This window comes from Recurvomyces mirabilis (assembly GCF_035927965.1).
Source record: "Recurvomyces mirabilis strain CCFEE 5264 chromosome Unknown scaffold_10, whole genome shotgun sequence".
NCBI classification, from domain to species: domain Eukaryota; kingdom Fungi; phylum Ascomycota; class Dothideomycetes; order Mycosphaerellales; family Teratosphaeriaceae; genus Recurvomyces; species Recurvomyces mirabilis.
The window spans coordinates 334046-347150 of NW_027041944.1; the positions used below are offsets into that span (position 1 = coordinate 334046).

A 13105-nucleotide genomic window follows, 5' to 3' on the forward strand; every position below is an offset into this window, starting at 1 on the left:
ATACTAAAACTCCCGTCGGCTTGACCGCCGCCTAGAAATGTCACTGATGCAGAGCAACGCACAGACAAGCATACACTCTGCCATTGGACGAACGTGCTACTGACCTGCAGGAGAAGGATCACGCTACGGGCCAGCCGCCATCTGCACGCCCAGAAAATCACGCAACTCTGTTCCGAGTGCCTCTCTCATTGGTCACGTAAATGCGTAGGGCTGCTGACGTATGTATGCTGATGCTGTCGTATCCACCTCGTCTGACGAACATTGACTTACTAAATCGGCTTCCTTCACTGGTGCCTAAAATGTGTAGGCCACGTAGGTAGTAACGACGATACTTTATCGAGGGGCCTCATGGTCCGCAATCTATCTATGCACCAGCAGTCGTAGCAGTAGTAGTAATAGTAGTATATCCCGCAATGAGTAGGTGAGGCATTTCGTGCCAAGCGGCTGTGTACGCTCAACCGTGCCGGCGGGAGAACTAGGCGTGATCAACGAGTGCCATCAACTGTTCAGCGCCAATGCCATTAACGTATCAGGAGATGCAGTATCTGCCTAGCCCTACGAACTGGGCTAGTCGTGCCGGTACGCGGCTACCAGACCGGCCAAGCCGTGGAGTGACTACAACACTCATGGTATCACGAGACCATTTCACAATGGACGGAGGACGTGCTTTGGTTTGCTTGGCTTTAGCGAGCCTTGCAGGGCCGGTATACGAGGAACGATGGTAGAACATCTGCAGTGATGATGAAGGAAAAAGATGGTCCATTGGACTCTGACTGACTCAAATGACTATTGGCCGTATATACCCCGCCATATTCTATGCTCTGCTATGCCGTGCCTCTATGATATGCGGCTATGCAATGTAATGCAGTGCAATGCAATACTATACAGCTCATCCCATGTCCCTGACGTACAAACGCTCTAACGCTCCACACGCACTCGCGGAAAAGAGATGGTATATGCCAATCCTATCCAATCACATCCCTCGCCACGTCTTAATGCGCCGCCGAGACCAAGAACGTGTTAGTAACCAAACAAACAACCATGACCCCTAACCCATATATCGCGAGCGCCAAACTCCCCTTCCTCAACAACCCCCTCCTCCACTCCCTCCTCCTCATTTTCGCCGCCAACCCACTGCGCCACGAACCCCCGTTCCCACTCCCACCACCAAACCCAGATCGCTCCAGCGGCGACTCCTCCCCGCTCGAAGAACCGTCATACTCCTCATCATCCTCATCCTTCAACAACCGCTGATGCGCCGCCGACTCCGGCGAACTGATCTTGTAATAAAACAGCCCCGGTAAAATGAACGAAATCGACGTGGAGCCGGTGGATCCGACGTACGCGAGGACTTTATCCAGGCTCGAGACCGTCATGGCGACGATGTAAGAAAGAATAATAATCGCCGTAGTGATGATGGCGAAGCGGAGTTCGGACATTTCTTCCGGCTTGCCGCCTTTCTGACTAGGTGATTTTTGCTGTGGAGTGTGGCCGAGTAGGCTATGCCGGCTTGGACTCCCCGACGCAGGAGTGAATTCCTCGTTGCCTCCACTTCCACTCCCATTTCCGTTTGCACTCCTTCGCGGCCGCCATTTACTCACCGCGTCCACGCTCGCGCGACAAGGGTGGACTTGCAAGGGGTAGGAGAACATGACCAACACGACTATCGCTGCGCGGCCTATGGTTGAAGCGACAGAGGGCGTGTATTGCGCCACGATGTTGCCGATGATGTTGTCGCCGAAGGAGAGGTAGCCAGTTACGGCGACTAAGATGTAGATGCTTGCTGCGCTGCCGATGGAGGCGGTGACGACGGAGGTGGTGCGGAACGGGGTGTTGGTCTTGATTTCGTTGAGGATGGAGAACATCTGCCAAAAGAAACATCTCTCGAATCAGTATGCTTTTTTTTCTTCTGTATATGCATCGCGTTTGTGATCGGTGGGGGTTGCTCACGTTCTGATGACATGTATATGCGAATACGATGACGGGAAAGCTGGAGAGGGTGGGTATTAGGCCCTGCCATTTCACAACATTGACCGTGCCTCGTTCCGCCAGAGTATCGCCGGTGCTGAAATGATAGACGACCAGGACGACCAGGTAAGCGATGGATATCAGCGCGATGACGGAAGTATACTTCAGACTGTCCAGGCGGCGGAGAAAGGACAAGGGTATCACAATGAGCCTGTACCACCAAAAATTAGCACCAATCTCGCCCAACCTCTCCCTTCCATCCCTTCCTCTTAGAGACAGGTCTGCAACTCACATGAACGCCGTAACCCAAAACCTCCTATCCAAAAGATACCCCTCCTGCGCCCCCACCTCCCCAAACCCCCTCACGACCCCCGGCATCAAATCCCCAATAATAATCAAATAGCTCACGCCCACCCCAAAACATTTCACCGCAATCGCCGCATCAAACACCACCGCCGCATTTGGATAGGTAATCTGACTGAGCGCGAAAAAACTCGCACTGCCTCTGTCCAAGTAACGCGCGCAGCGCGTTTGGAGGTACAGGCCGAAGCCCGCTGTGAGGCCGGCCCAGAGGATGATTAGAGTGCCGAGGAGGATGCCCATGTTACTTAAGGCGTGGGGCATGGCGAGGACGCCGGCGCCGACGATGGTGTTGAGGAGGTTGATGACGGAGGACAGCCAGGAGGCATTTCCGCCCATGCCGGTGTATTTGGGGTGGCGACGGCGGGTTTGAGAGGCTTCGCTCGCCGGGCGGGAGGAGTGTTCGGAGGGAGTGGAATGGATGGCGGCGTAGGAGGCCATGTTGGTGGAGGTGTGAGTGGGTGGGTTGGGTTGGGTTGGGTTGGGTCGGATTGGGTTAGCTGGTGGGTAGCTGGTGGGAGGTGTTTGGGCTATATGGGCGGCATTTGAGGCTAGCTCTGCTGTCGCGTATGGTCAGCGATCGGTTGGCTACTTTCTCGTCTCCTGCAGATCTGTAAAATGTCTTGGTTATGTCTGGGAAGTTACAGCGGCAATAATATCACGCGAGATTGTCTGATAGTACGAGAGGCCGAGGTAGGGTTGGCTAGATATATGAATTGGAAGAAAGTACAGCATACAGCATATAAACACTAATACCATAGACATTATTATTATTGACATGTGACAACATCCTCGTCAGGCGATAATGGCAGACGCGAAAGCGACGGCGGCGGAAACACTGGCCTTATTAGAGGAACGACTCCGCCGCGTCGACTACATACTCAACGGCAGTAATATCACACGCGACGACCCAGCAGAAGAATCAAGCAAGAAGACAGGCACAGCAACCCAACGCCTCCACCACCTCGAGCGCACTCTAGCCCAACTCACCCAACGCTCCCCAGCCGTAGCTCAAGTCCTCGCCCTGCAAACGACTCACCCCGCCATCTTCCACCCCACCTCCGACGCCCCACCCCTCCTCCCACCAACCCAACTAGCCGCCCTAATCCTCTCCCACACCGACCTCTACACCAAGACCTCGACATCCCTAACCCACCTCTCCTCAACAACGACAACGAAACAAAACTCCATCCCCGATCCCGCTCAGCTAACCAAACTCATCACCCTGCGTCCACGGATCGAGAGAGTAATAGCCAAGCAAGCGGAACAGGACCGGGATATTGAGGTGTTAAGGGCGAGAGGTGCACGGGCGGTGCAGACGTGGGTTGAGGAAGGGTGTCTAGATATGGGGGAAAATTGGGCGGAGTGGGAGGAGCGGCTGAGAGGGGTGGAGATTGCTGTTAGGCGGAAGGAAGGGGTGAGGAGGAGGGAGGAAGGGGTTGTTTGAGAGGTGGAGGCCAAGATAAGTCCTTTCAGCTCCGCATCATCATCATAGACTCGACTACGCAGGCTGTCCCTCAGAAATTGGTCTACCATCGAGAACTTGCGCTGTGAGTAGCGTGATCGACAGAAAGCTTACGTTCCACGAGCTCGTTGGTCAGCGCAAGCTCAAGCACTGTCCGTATCGGAGAGATCCCACCTCACACGTCTCCGGCCGTCCGTCTTGCACGGATCCGAGACTGGGCCTCGAGAGCGCGTTTGCTGCGTGTAGAGCAAATACACGAGCCAATCAGACCGAAAGTGGGAGAGTGCGCGGCACGAGGTAATGCGCAGAAAGGAGAAATGGCCGAGGAGAGGGACGAAGTGCTCCTAAGATCTTCGTTCGCTGCGTTGTTATCATATCTAGATTGATGTAGAAGGCATAGCCGACATAGCCGAGCTTTCCACGCACCTACGCCATCTTCCCTTAATTACCCTTCACTTCCGCCCACCACTACCCGCCGGCCTCGGACTCCCGTTAGCACTCCCACTGCCACCTCCACCCCCACCACCCTTTCCACTCCCACTCCTCATCTCCCTCTCCCTCGCCAACTGCTCCTCACTCAAACACCCAATCCGATTAAGAATCTCCTTATGCTCCCCCAAATTCAACCCCGAAGAGATTCCCTTCGCTTTCCGCTTCGCCCCTGACGCGCCACCATTCGCACTCCGATGTTTCGAGTACGTATGAACGTCTTCTGTACTATCCGCCTCGATCTCAATATACCGCGGCGATGGCTTCTCCCCTTGTACCTGCCAACCCGCCGCCTTCGGCTCCAACAAAGGACTACTCGGTTGCTCCGGCGGCACATCCTCGACCCCGAGTTCCTCATCCTCCAGCATCTCTCCCACCTCTACGTCCTCCTCATCATCCTCCTCCTCCCCATCCTCCGCCTCACTCCGACTATCATCCGCTCCCTCGCCCCTCAACACCCTCACGACAACCCTAACAATCATAACAAACCACGCAATCGTAATTCCCTGTAACGCGCCCAACAAACCCAGAAACGTCCACCGAATCCGGGCATTAAACCCCACCGTCTCCTTCCCCGGCCACAGAATCGGCTGGAAAAGGTTCTCCAGCACTAAACTCCCACCATCGGTATTAACTCTCTCCCCCGTCCGGGTGGAGTACGTCCCATATCCCATCGTCACAGTATTAACATGAGCATAAATACTCCAGCAGATAGCTCCATAAGCAATATGTCTACTCACCAACCAGCTCACCACGAACAGGGCAAACGCCGCATCGCACGCCGTCTGCAACTGCAAATACTTCAGTATTTTCGCCGCCGGGAAAATGAAATCCACCAGGTCCATGCAGACTAAGATCGCATTACCAACCCGCCACTGCCTGTACGGATACGAGCCCGCTAGCAAAGCGATAGTGATGACGTGGTGCGAGAGCATCTGATAGTGATCTTTCCGCGGTTCCTCCAGGTGGATCACCGCGACTTGTTGGATCCAGAAGGCGAATTGGGAGAGGTAGTACAATTTCATTCCCGGGCCGAGCAGGAGGTGGGGGAAGTCGGTCCAGAGGGAGATGAGGAGGGATTCCAGGCCGGTGACTGTGGAGGGGGTGTTGCGGAGGAAGAGGATCAGGCCCCAGGTCCAGTAGGTGGCGTAGTAGAGGAGCATGTAGCTCTGTTCCGCGAAGCGGATGCGGTCTTTCTTTTTCGCGATGCCGCAGTAGCCTGCTAGTGGTAATAGTAAGTAGTCGAGGCTGAAGGCGCGGAGGGCCGTGAAGAGGACGATGAAACTTCCTACTAGGTATAAGTCTCGGGGTCCTTGGCCGTACATCCGCGAGCTGGTGGGTGTGGGGTTGTGGTATGAGAGGCCGAAGAAGGCGGTCATCTTCTCCCGGAGAGCTGGGAAGGCGATGTAGAGGAGGAGGACTAGGAGCATGAGGTTCACGCTTAGGCCGAGTTGGTGTTGCACTATGCCTTTGCGGAGCATGTTCCAGAGACTGTCTACGGTTGTGGAGGTGGAGGATGTGGGCTTGCTGGGTTTGCTGCGTCGTCGTCGTTTGGCGGGTGTTGGGGTGGGGGTGGATGTGGGTGTGATGTCGGTGGTGGGCATGTCGTCTACGTGTGTCATTTTGTGCGGTGGAGGCGTGTATGGCTCCCGCTGGTGTGGTGGTTCCAGAGTCGTCTTCTCGTTGAAGGATAGGGATGTCGTGGTTGTCGTTGTCGTTGTTGTGGTGGAGGGCTCCACGAGCATGATTGACTGGTCTGATATATTGTATCGCAATGGTGTTTTCCGTCTATCGTCGTATATCGATCCTCCTTTTCTACTGTGTCTGTCGTCGTCGTCGTCGTCGTCGCTCTCCTTCCTTCTGCCTTCCGCAAATCGGTCCCAATGGCTGCTGGTTACACACACACCGCCCAAAAATCTCCCTCGTCGTATCTCCCCGCAATCTGTTCTTCCCGCCCAGCGATATCTTCCCTGTCAATCTTGACTTAAGCGAGTGTCGTGTTGTTCACCCAGGTCCCTCACTGCAGTACCTTGCACGGGCTCACCCAGGAAATATAATGAGGCGGCGGAAGGTAAGCGATTGTCAATGGCGAAAGAAGTGAGACTATGCCACTTCGAGGCCTCTCCACGAAATATCTGGCGCGAGCGGGACCCTGAACTCGCTGACTGGGTTTCAGGAACGCTGAGTCTAGGGTAGATCCGCAAACGATAGATAAGGTATCAGGCTATAAGGCTTTGGAGGTAGCCAAATCGCTGCTTTGAGAAGGGTTCTATCGTAGTTCCGTAGACATGAACATGCTCCACAGCATCTAATATTCGTAGCTATAACTACTTGTAGCAATTCAATAACCTATAGCATAAACAGCCCACAGCAACTGTCTCGGCCAAAAACCATCTACTCCGTCCACCGAAACACAGCCCTGCGAAGATCAGGCTCATAACAGCTCTTCACAACCGCCATATCCTCCTCATTCGACAACAAACAAACATCATCCAGCCCATCATACCACCCTCCATCCCGCAACCCCTTCTCAATCGCAGCCCACTTCGGCCATCCGACCGCTGGGGGCTTCATATCGAGATCGCCAACCCGAACTTCAATCGTCCCGTCTTGCTTGCAACGACCGTAGATCGTGCAATCCCGTGATGTCATCGCCCGTGCGAGTTTCCTGACAGGGGTAGCATCCGACATAGATTTCTGCCAGACGTCTAGGATGCCGACCGTATCGTTGTCTAGTTGATGTTCCCGCAGCTTTCTGAGGACGGGAAGGGCTTCCTTGGTGATGAAGTTGAGCTGATGCGGGTTGTCTGTGAACCGCTCTGCGTGACGTTGACCGAGGACGGTAAGCAGGTAAAGTGGACAGAGACTCTGTCTATCAGTCCTCGTCACCACACTTTCCGTAGCCCGCTTGGCTCGTAGCGCACACGTCCGACACCGCCGTGCATGCCGTGGCGCATTGGGGGACTGAGCCAACCACTTAGGCTTGAACTCGTGCAGCTCCTCGCCCTCTCCAGCAGTCATATCCGTGGTCAGAAATCCCACCGCTCCGCCTTCCCACTCTGTCGATCGCCGATTCTCTGTACGTGCTGCGTTCCCGAGATGGAAGTTTATCAGCTTATCGAGTGTGGGCCACAGGGTCACGGATTCGAGATCCAGCACTGCCTCCCGACTTAGTATCTCAGTCCAGTACTCATGCTGTTCCATCGCAGGGATCTGAAAGTAGGCTTCGGGGTTCCAGTGCATATCAGGAGGCTCGAGAGGGATCTTGGGGAGTCGTAGGAGTTTGCCTTGAAGTCTGCGAGGGAGCTTCGCTTCGGCACCCTGGGGTAGGAAGCGGAAGATGATGTTCGCACCGCCTTCGTTCACATACTCTAGGTTGAGCGGTGTCCCGTTGTTGGCGTGGCAAGGTTCGCTGGTGAAGACGACGCAGTTTACTTTCGTGGCCTCGCGGTAGTAGACGGTTGTAGATACTTCGTCCTTCTCGAACGAGAGGGCATCGCTTTCAGTGTCTTCGACGCTCTCGGCGTTCGCGGTACGGCGGACGTTGTAGAACAACTCCGTTACGCTCAAAGGAGGCTCTTGACTCATATTCTACTGGCATGTGAGATAATGCTGTTGCTGAGGTGGGCTCGTGATCTGCTGTATCAGATAGCCTTGAGCTCTTGTTGGGAGGAATCGCTAGATCTCGTAAACCGACCATTGTCGCAGCACTCACGCGTCCCTGCTCGCGCGTGCTGGGCCACGTCGCAACACCCCGATATACCTGGGATAGGTCACCCAAATCTCGAAGTGACGATGTGCGAGAAGAAGAGAAGTCTCGATCCTGAACCTAGAACTCAACTTCCCGCTTCGCCCTCCGCATTCGCAACTTCTCCCCGAACCATGCAATGGATTCGTCACCACAACTTCGCCACATCTTAACCACAATGGCAGAGCAAGATCCCAGCAAGTTGCCAACGCCGTCGGCGTGCGTGGCAGGTACGTGGCCTCCAAACCAAGTGCAAGTAATCAGCATAATCTGACACTAGCGTAAAGATTTCTGCCTCGTGCCCATAGGCACACCAACCGCCTCCGTCTCGAAAGAGGTAGCAGCTGTACAGCGACTACTCAAGAAGTCGGGGGTGAAGTATAGTATGCATTCTGCCGGAACAACAATTGGTACGACATTATTTCTCTTACCAGCAAACCAAAACTACTTCAGAAAATTGTGAAATTACTAACGACGACACATGTTTTGATAGAAGGATCCTGGGACGAATGCATGACCATCATTGGCCAGTGCCACTCTCTTGTTCATGCCAATGGGGTGGTGAGGATACAGAGTGATATCCGCATCGGGACTCGAACGGATAAGAAGCAAGGGTTCGAAGATAAGGTGAAAGCAGTGGAGGATCTGCTTGCACAGGATGAGTAGTCATGATATCACTGATATGATGTTTGAAGATCAATTAATGTAGTAGAGTGCCTGCTGAGCTTCGGACGCTAATACAACGCTTCGAGAAGCTTGTCCCTGTCTTGATCTAGCGTAGTAGAGCCGTAGTCGGGGAGGATCGTGACGCCGTCATGGTCATGGATTATATGTCGTGGCCGTCCATTGCCTACCGACTCCGTTTTTGCCACCGATACCCAAACACCTTGCTCAAATTTCAACCCTAGAAAATCAAAGAGCAAATCCATCTCGTGAAACATAAGCCGGCGGCGCCTCGCCACCGACTTGCAAGCCATCATCACTACTACCGCTACCTCTGAGCCGCCAGGTCCCCTGCTTAGCTTTCTCCTCTGACACTTTTCTAGCAATCTCACTTGCCATCTTCATCATCCAGGCTTGCTCAAGTATACCTCCCGTACTACTTTCGAAAGCTGGCGGCATACCTCGCAAACTGAGCTCCGACGTCGACCGAGATAGTTGGGCTCGGTGGACTGGAGTGGGTACAGTCTGCATTCGTGGCAGCGGCTGACGACGAAGCGGTGGTCGTTGCTCTTGCGATTGCTTCTCTGGCAGGTACATTGACGCTCGGGGTGTTGGGTCGTTGTCTACGTTGAGCTGGACGGCGGTATTGCGAGGTGTGACGGGTCGAGCACGTATTGTGGCGTTTCTGTCGTGGTTCTGGCCTCCGTCGGACGAAGCCTTGAAGTCGACTTTCTTCTTCGGACTTCGCGGTGGTGTACTGATCTCGCCTTCTCGAGAGATATAGCTTGGTAGTGTCGTTGGTTCGGTTTCCGCCATGCTTGGCTCAGCAGACGTGCCTGCGCTTCTGCTTGCACTATCGTTGTAACCGCTTGATACGCTCGTGCCGTCTGTCGCGTCTTCAGGTGTCTTGTCTTTGCGCAGGTTGACGATTCGGTGTTTCCGTTTTCGTGGTCGCGTGCGAGAACTATTTGTGCCTAGGGTATATGTGCTTGGCATCGTCGCTGCACTGGCAAGTGATGGTCGTGAGGCAGCAGACGTTGCCTCAGACGTTTGTGATGGCGCTGATGATGACCATGCACTTTGGTCACCCAAGGTAGATTGCATCCTAGACAATGTCGGACGATGTAGAGGTGTATGCGTACCGTTGCTGGGTTCGTTTCGATCTGCTGCACTCGCCCATGCACGAAAGACGGTATCACGCATCCCGGGTGTGAAGAGACTGAGGGTTCTTTGGCTTTCGCTCAAAGCAGCGAGTCGTAGCAGGTTCTTCTGTGAGAAAGATGCATATGTTTCTGTGGGTGTGTCGAGCGATAATGGGGCCGCATCGAAAGCATCACCAGAGCCGTCCATGGCTTGCAATGCTGGGCTCGCCAACGGATCGATTGGTACCTGGTCGTTGGTCGCATCCTTCTCCGCGTCGTCCGCTGGCTGTAGCTCAGAATTGAACATGCGCAAGGACAGCCTGTGTATGATAGCCGGCAGGTCCTCCATGAAAAGAACTCTCAGCTGATTCTCGATCGTCTTCTGGAGATAATCCCGCACGAATGGTATCGAGTCGAATGTAGAAGACACCTTCAGCGACTCCAGCGGATCGTTCCGGAAGACTAGCGTGATACCTTTCTGCTTGGAAAACACAAGTATCACGAACCCGGACAACCGGATATCTGATAGTGTGATCTGCAACGGTATAGTCAAGCCACTACTCGCTGCCAGCGGCTGCGGACTCGCAAAGCTTGGCTTCGTGGACAGGAAAGTGTTCAGCGGGTTCGCCTGTACCCTTGTCTTCAGCGTCAAGTACGCGTCGCCGGTATAGCTCATCTTGAAGATGCCCCTAAACCTGTCCTCTGCCAGGTCACCAACCTCCAATATCTCCAGCTCCGGTGGTGTCGATCCCAGGTTCAGCTCGTTGACGAGGATATCGTCTACAATAATGGGCGGCTTCGGCGATTTGTTCAACGAGCTGGTGAGCATATCGCGTACCCGGTCAGTATCCGCTATCAGCGGCGACCAGTTGAAGTTGAATGCCATAGCTGTGGTAGGCTCCACTGAGCAGCCTGTTGAGGGGACTGGGAGTAGTGTTGTGGTCGCTACGCTAGAGTCTTGCTATTGGCGCAAGACAGGTATCGCGTGGTACATTGGGCCGATAGGCTGCGCAACCTCGCGCGCTCCACTCGATGGTCGAGTGTCTGTTTTCTGCTTGCTCCTTTTCACTCCAGGTCCGTGGTCTCTCCAATGCAACGTGCGCAAGGATATCGCTGGTAAGGTCGGGGTATGGTATTGTTATGGCTCTTAGCCCGTGTTGTATGTAATTTCTGAAACATCCATCTCCATCTCCAGCTCGTTCCGTCTTCTCCACGTCCGGGACTCTCCGCTCCGCAGCTTCACGTCACACGCGCTTGACAACTTCAACATCAACAGCAATATTCACATCACGACACTACAAGGTAGACATGATGTCCTTGCAGCTGGCGGCCACCGAGAGTGTCAACCATTTACTGAGAGCATTCCCGAACAGAGGAGCCTGTGTATCCGTCATCAGACAGCCAGCAGTTTCTTCCTCGTTTCGTTACAAGCGCCACTACACGTCTGCCATGACAATGGAAGCCAAGGGAATGAGCAGTTGCTGGTCAAACGTACTTTCACGGACTCCAGCGCTCGTTCGAACAGCTGCCACGGGGGATGCAGGTCATGAGATCATGTAGGGCGACATCAAGGCAAAAAAAAGGCGAACTTGCTCGAGACAAACTTCCTGTGTCCTTTTATCCAGCGATGCTTCCGCCTGCGCCGACGCTTTCAGATGTCCAGAGACCTAGTCGTATGAAGGCAGTGTATCACCGGCGGCGTCACGGCCCTGTCTGCTGACTTTGTGTCGCCCTTTTCTACAAGCAGCCTCGCATTTTCGAAACACGTCAGCTCCCCGAAGGACAGCGGACTGGCCTCATCAACAGGAGGCCGCCCACACTGCCTCGGAACGAAGATAGTAAATTCGAATATGCTGTTCAATCCTGTCACTGAGGAGCTTGCGCCCCGACGGTCCTTAGCACTTTCATTCCAGGGATCTGCCACTACGAAGACTGCTGTTCGACCGCGGATCAACTCCAGCTGGCTTTCTGCCTTATGCGGCCAAGAATTTATGCCCTTGTCGCGCCATTGTATTGTGGTATCCCGCGGGATACATGGTACTTCATGCTCGAAGCCCCGGCACATATCCAAGCCAGATCGGGCAGTCGCGTTACGATCTTTGTCTCGGAGCGTGGCGCCTATTGTTTCTCGCCATTTGGAGGGTGACTAGAGCGCCAGCCAAAAATCCTGTGGCGCAGCGCTGAAGTCACGGAGAGTTTCGCAAACTGTGCTCGAAACTGAACACAAACTTTCACCTCCACGGCCTTTCACAATTTCGGAAGACTACGACACTTCTTCATGCCTGTTGTCGCCCGCTGATGTGCTGAGATTGTCGCGATGCGGTGGCGCAGGTTGACGAGAGCGTATCGATCGAGTGTTCACAGCCAGCTTGAATGACGAGCGCTCCAGTAATGTCGCCTCCATACGCCTGGCATACTTCGCCCAGGTCATGACTACAGTGAGCATGTCGTAGAGACCTGTAAGAAATGCGCATACAATAGGGCTGTCGAGTGGCGTTGACATGTACTGAGTCATGGACATAGATGCCATCCCACGTGGCTAACGTTAGTACAGGGCGTTTGCAATACAGCGCCTCCTTGCCGTTCACTTGGAGGACAGATGCGCATAGCGCTAGTGTGGTTGTCATCTCGTTTTGATTGAGATGCGATCGATTTGTGCTAAAGCAATAGGCACCACCCTACTTCACCCCTGCAGATAACCGCCATCCCTTGACGGCGGTCTGTGGTCTTCTCCAGGGCTTATCGTCATCGAGCATGATACTGGTCCGTCGGTGCTGCCGTGGTGATTTGAGCTCTTGTTCAACCAGGCGCAGTGGGATTTCTGGCTCCAACAGTGCCACGAATCTTTATACCCTTGTACCTGAAGGGCGTTGTCAATCTGGTGATGTGAAGGCACTGGTGTAAGTGAAGGCGACAAGATGCCTGTTACAATGACCTGCGCTGGATATATCAAGCACCAAGACCCAGCTCACTGCAAAGGCTTATCCAGCACCAGCTCCAGACCTCAGCATCACCACCGCCCAAGAGAAGCCATACCTCGAAAGAACGTTAGGAGAACATTCACATCACGCATATCTCCCCGCGGATATCAGACACATTAGACACAATGGGCGCTGCACTTGCTCTTCATATCGCGCACGACCAGGACGACGAGGAGCATCGCGGCCGCACTCTTGAATGCCAAGCACCCGACCAGACGACAAACAGCCACCATCACTCCTCTGGTACATCGCAGGGTGTCAGTCACAGTGGCCGAGGTGGAGCGCCACC

The 13105-nt window shown here is 54.2% G+C and overlaps 5 protein-coding genes across 5 annotated transcripts; 1 reads left to right on the plus strand and 4 right to left on the minus strand.

Annotated features, from left to right (window-relative positions):
* Nucleotides 1-992: 992 nt before the first annotated feature.
* LTS14_004504 (uncharacterized protein) lies at nucleotides 993-2769 on the minus strand (the record flags this gene model as incomplete). Its single annotated transcript, XM_064837206.1, has 3 exons — nucleotides 993-1865; nucleotides 1951-2179; nucleotides 2261-2769. The coding sequence occupies 3 exons, from the start codon at nucleotides 2767-2769 to the stop codon at nucleotides 993-995; spliced, it is 1611 nt and encodes a 536-aa protein (XP_064695165.1).
* Nucleotides 2770-4245: 1476 nt separating this feature from the next.
* On the minus strand, nucleotides 4246-6027 carry lag1 (Sphingosine N-acyltransferase lag1; the record flags this gene model as incomplete). Its single annotated transcript, XM_064837207.1, has 1 exon — nucleotides 4246-6027. One exon carries the CDS (start codon nucleotides 6025-6027, stop codon nucleotides 4246-4248), a length of 1782 nt encoding a protein of 593 aa, XP_064695166.1.
* A 649-nt stretch (nucleotides 6028-6676) lies between these two features.
* IPK1 (Inositol-pentakisphosphate 2-kinase) lies at nucleotides 6677-7870 on the minus strand (the record flags this gene model as incomplete). The annotated part of the gene is made up of 1 exon (XM_064837208.1): nucleotides 6677-7870. The coding sequence occupies one exon, from the start codon at nucleotides 7868-7870 to the stop codon at nucleotides 6677-6679; it is 1194 nt and encodes a 397-aa protein (XP_064695167.1).
* A 338-nt stretch (nucleotides 7871-8208) lies between these two features.
* ECM15 (UPF0045 protein M15) lies at nucleotides 8209-8696 on the plus strand (the record flags this gene model as incomplete). Its single annotated transcript, XM_064837209.1, has 2 exons — nucleotides 8209-8260; nucleotides 8524-8696. The coding sequence occupies 2 exons, from the start codon at nucleotides 8209-8211 to the stop codon at nucleotides 8694-8696; spliced, it is 225 nt and encodes a 74-aa protein (XP_064695168.1).
* A 246-nt stretch (nucleotides 8697-8942) lies between these two features.
* MDM34 (ERMES complex subunit) lies at nucleotides 8943-10721 on the minus strand (the record flags this gene model as incomplete). Its single annotated transcript, XM_064837210.1, has 1 exon — nucleotides 8943-10721. One exon carries the CDS (start codon nucleotides 10719-10721, stop codon nucleotides 8943-8945), a length of 1779 nt encoding a protein of 592 aa, XP_064695169.1.
* Nucleotides 10722-13105: the final 2384 nt, after the last annotated feature.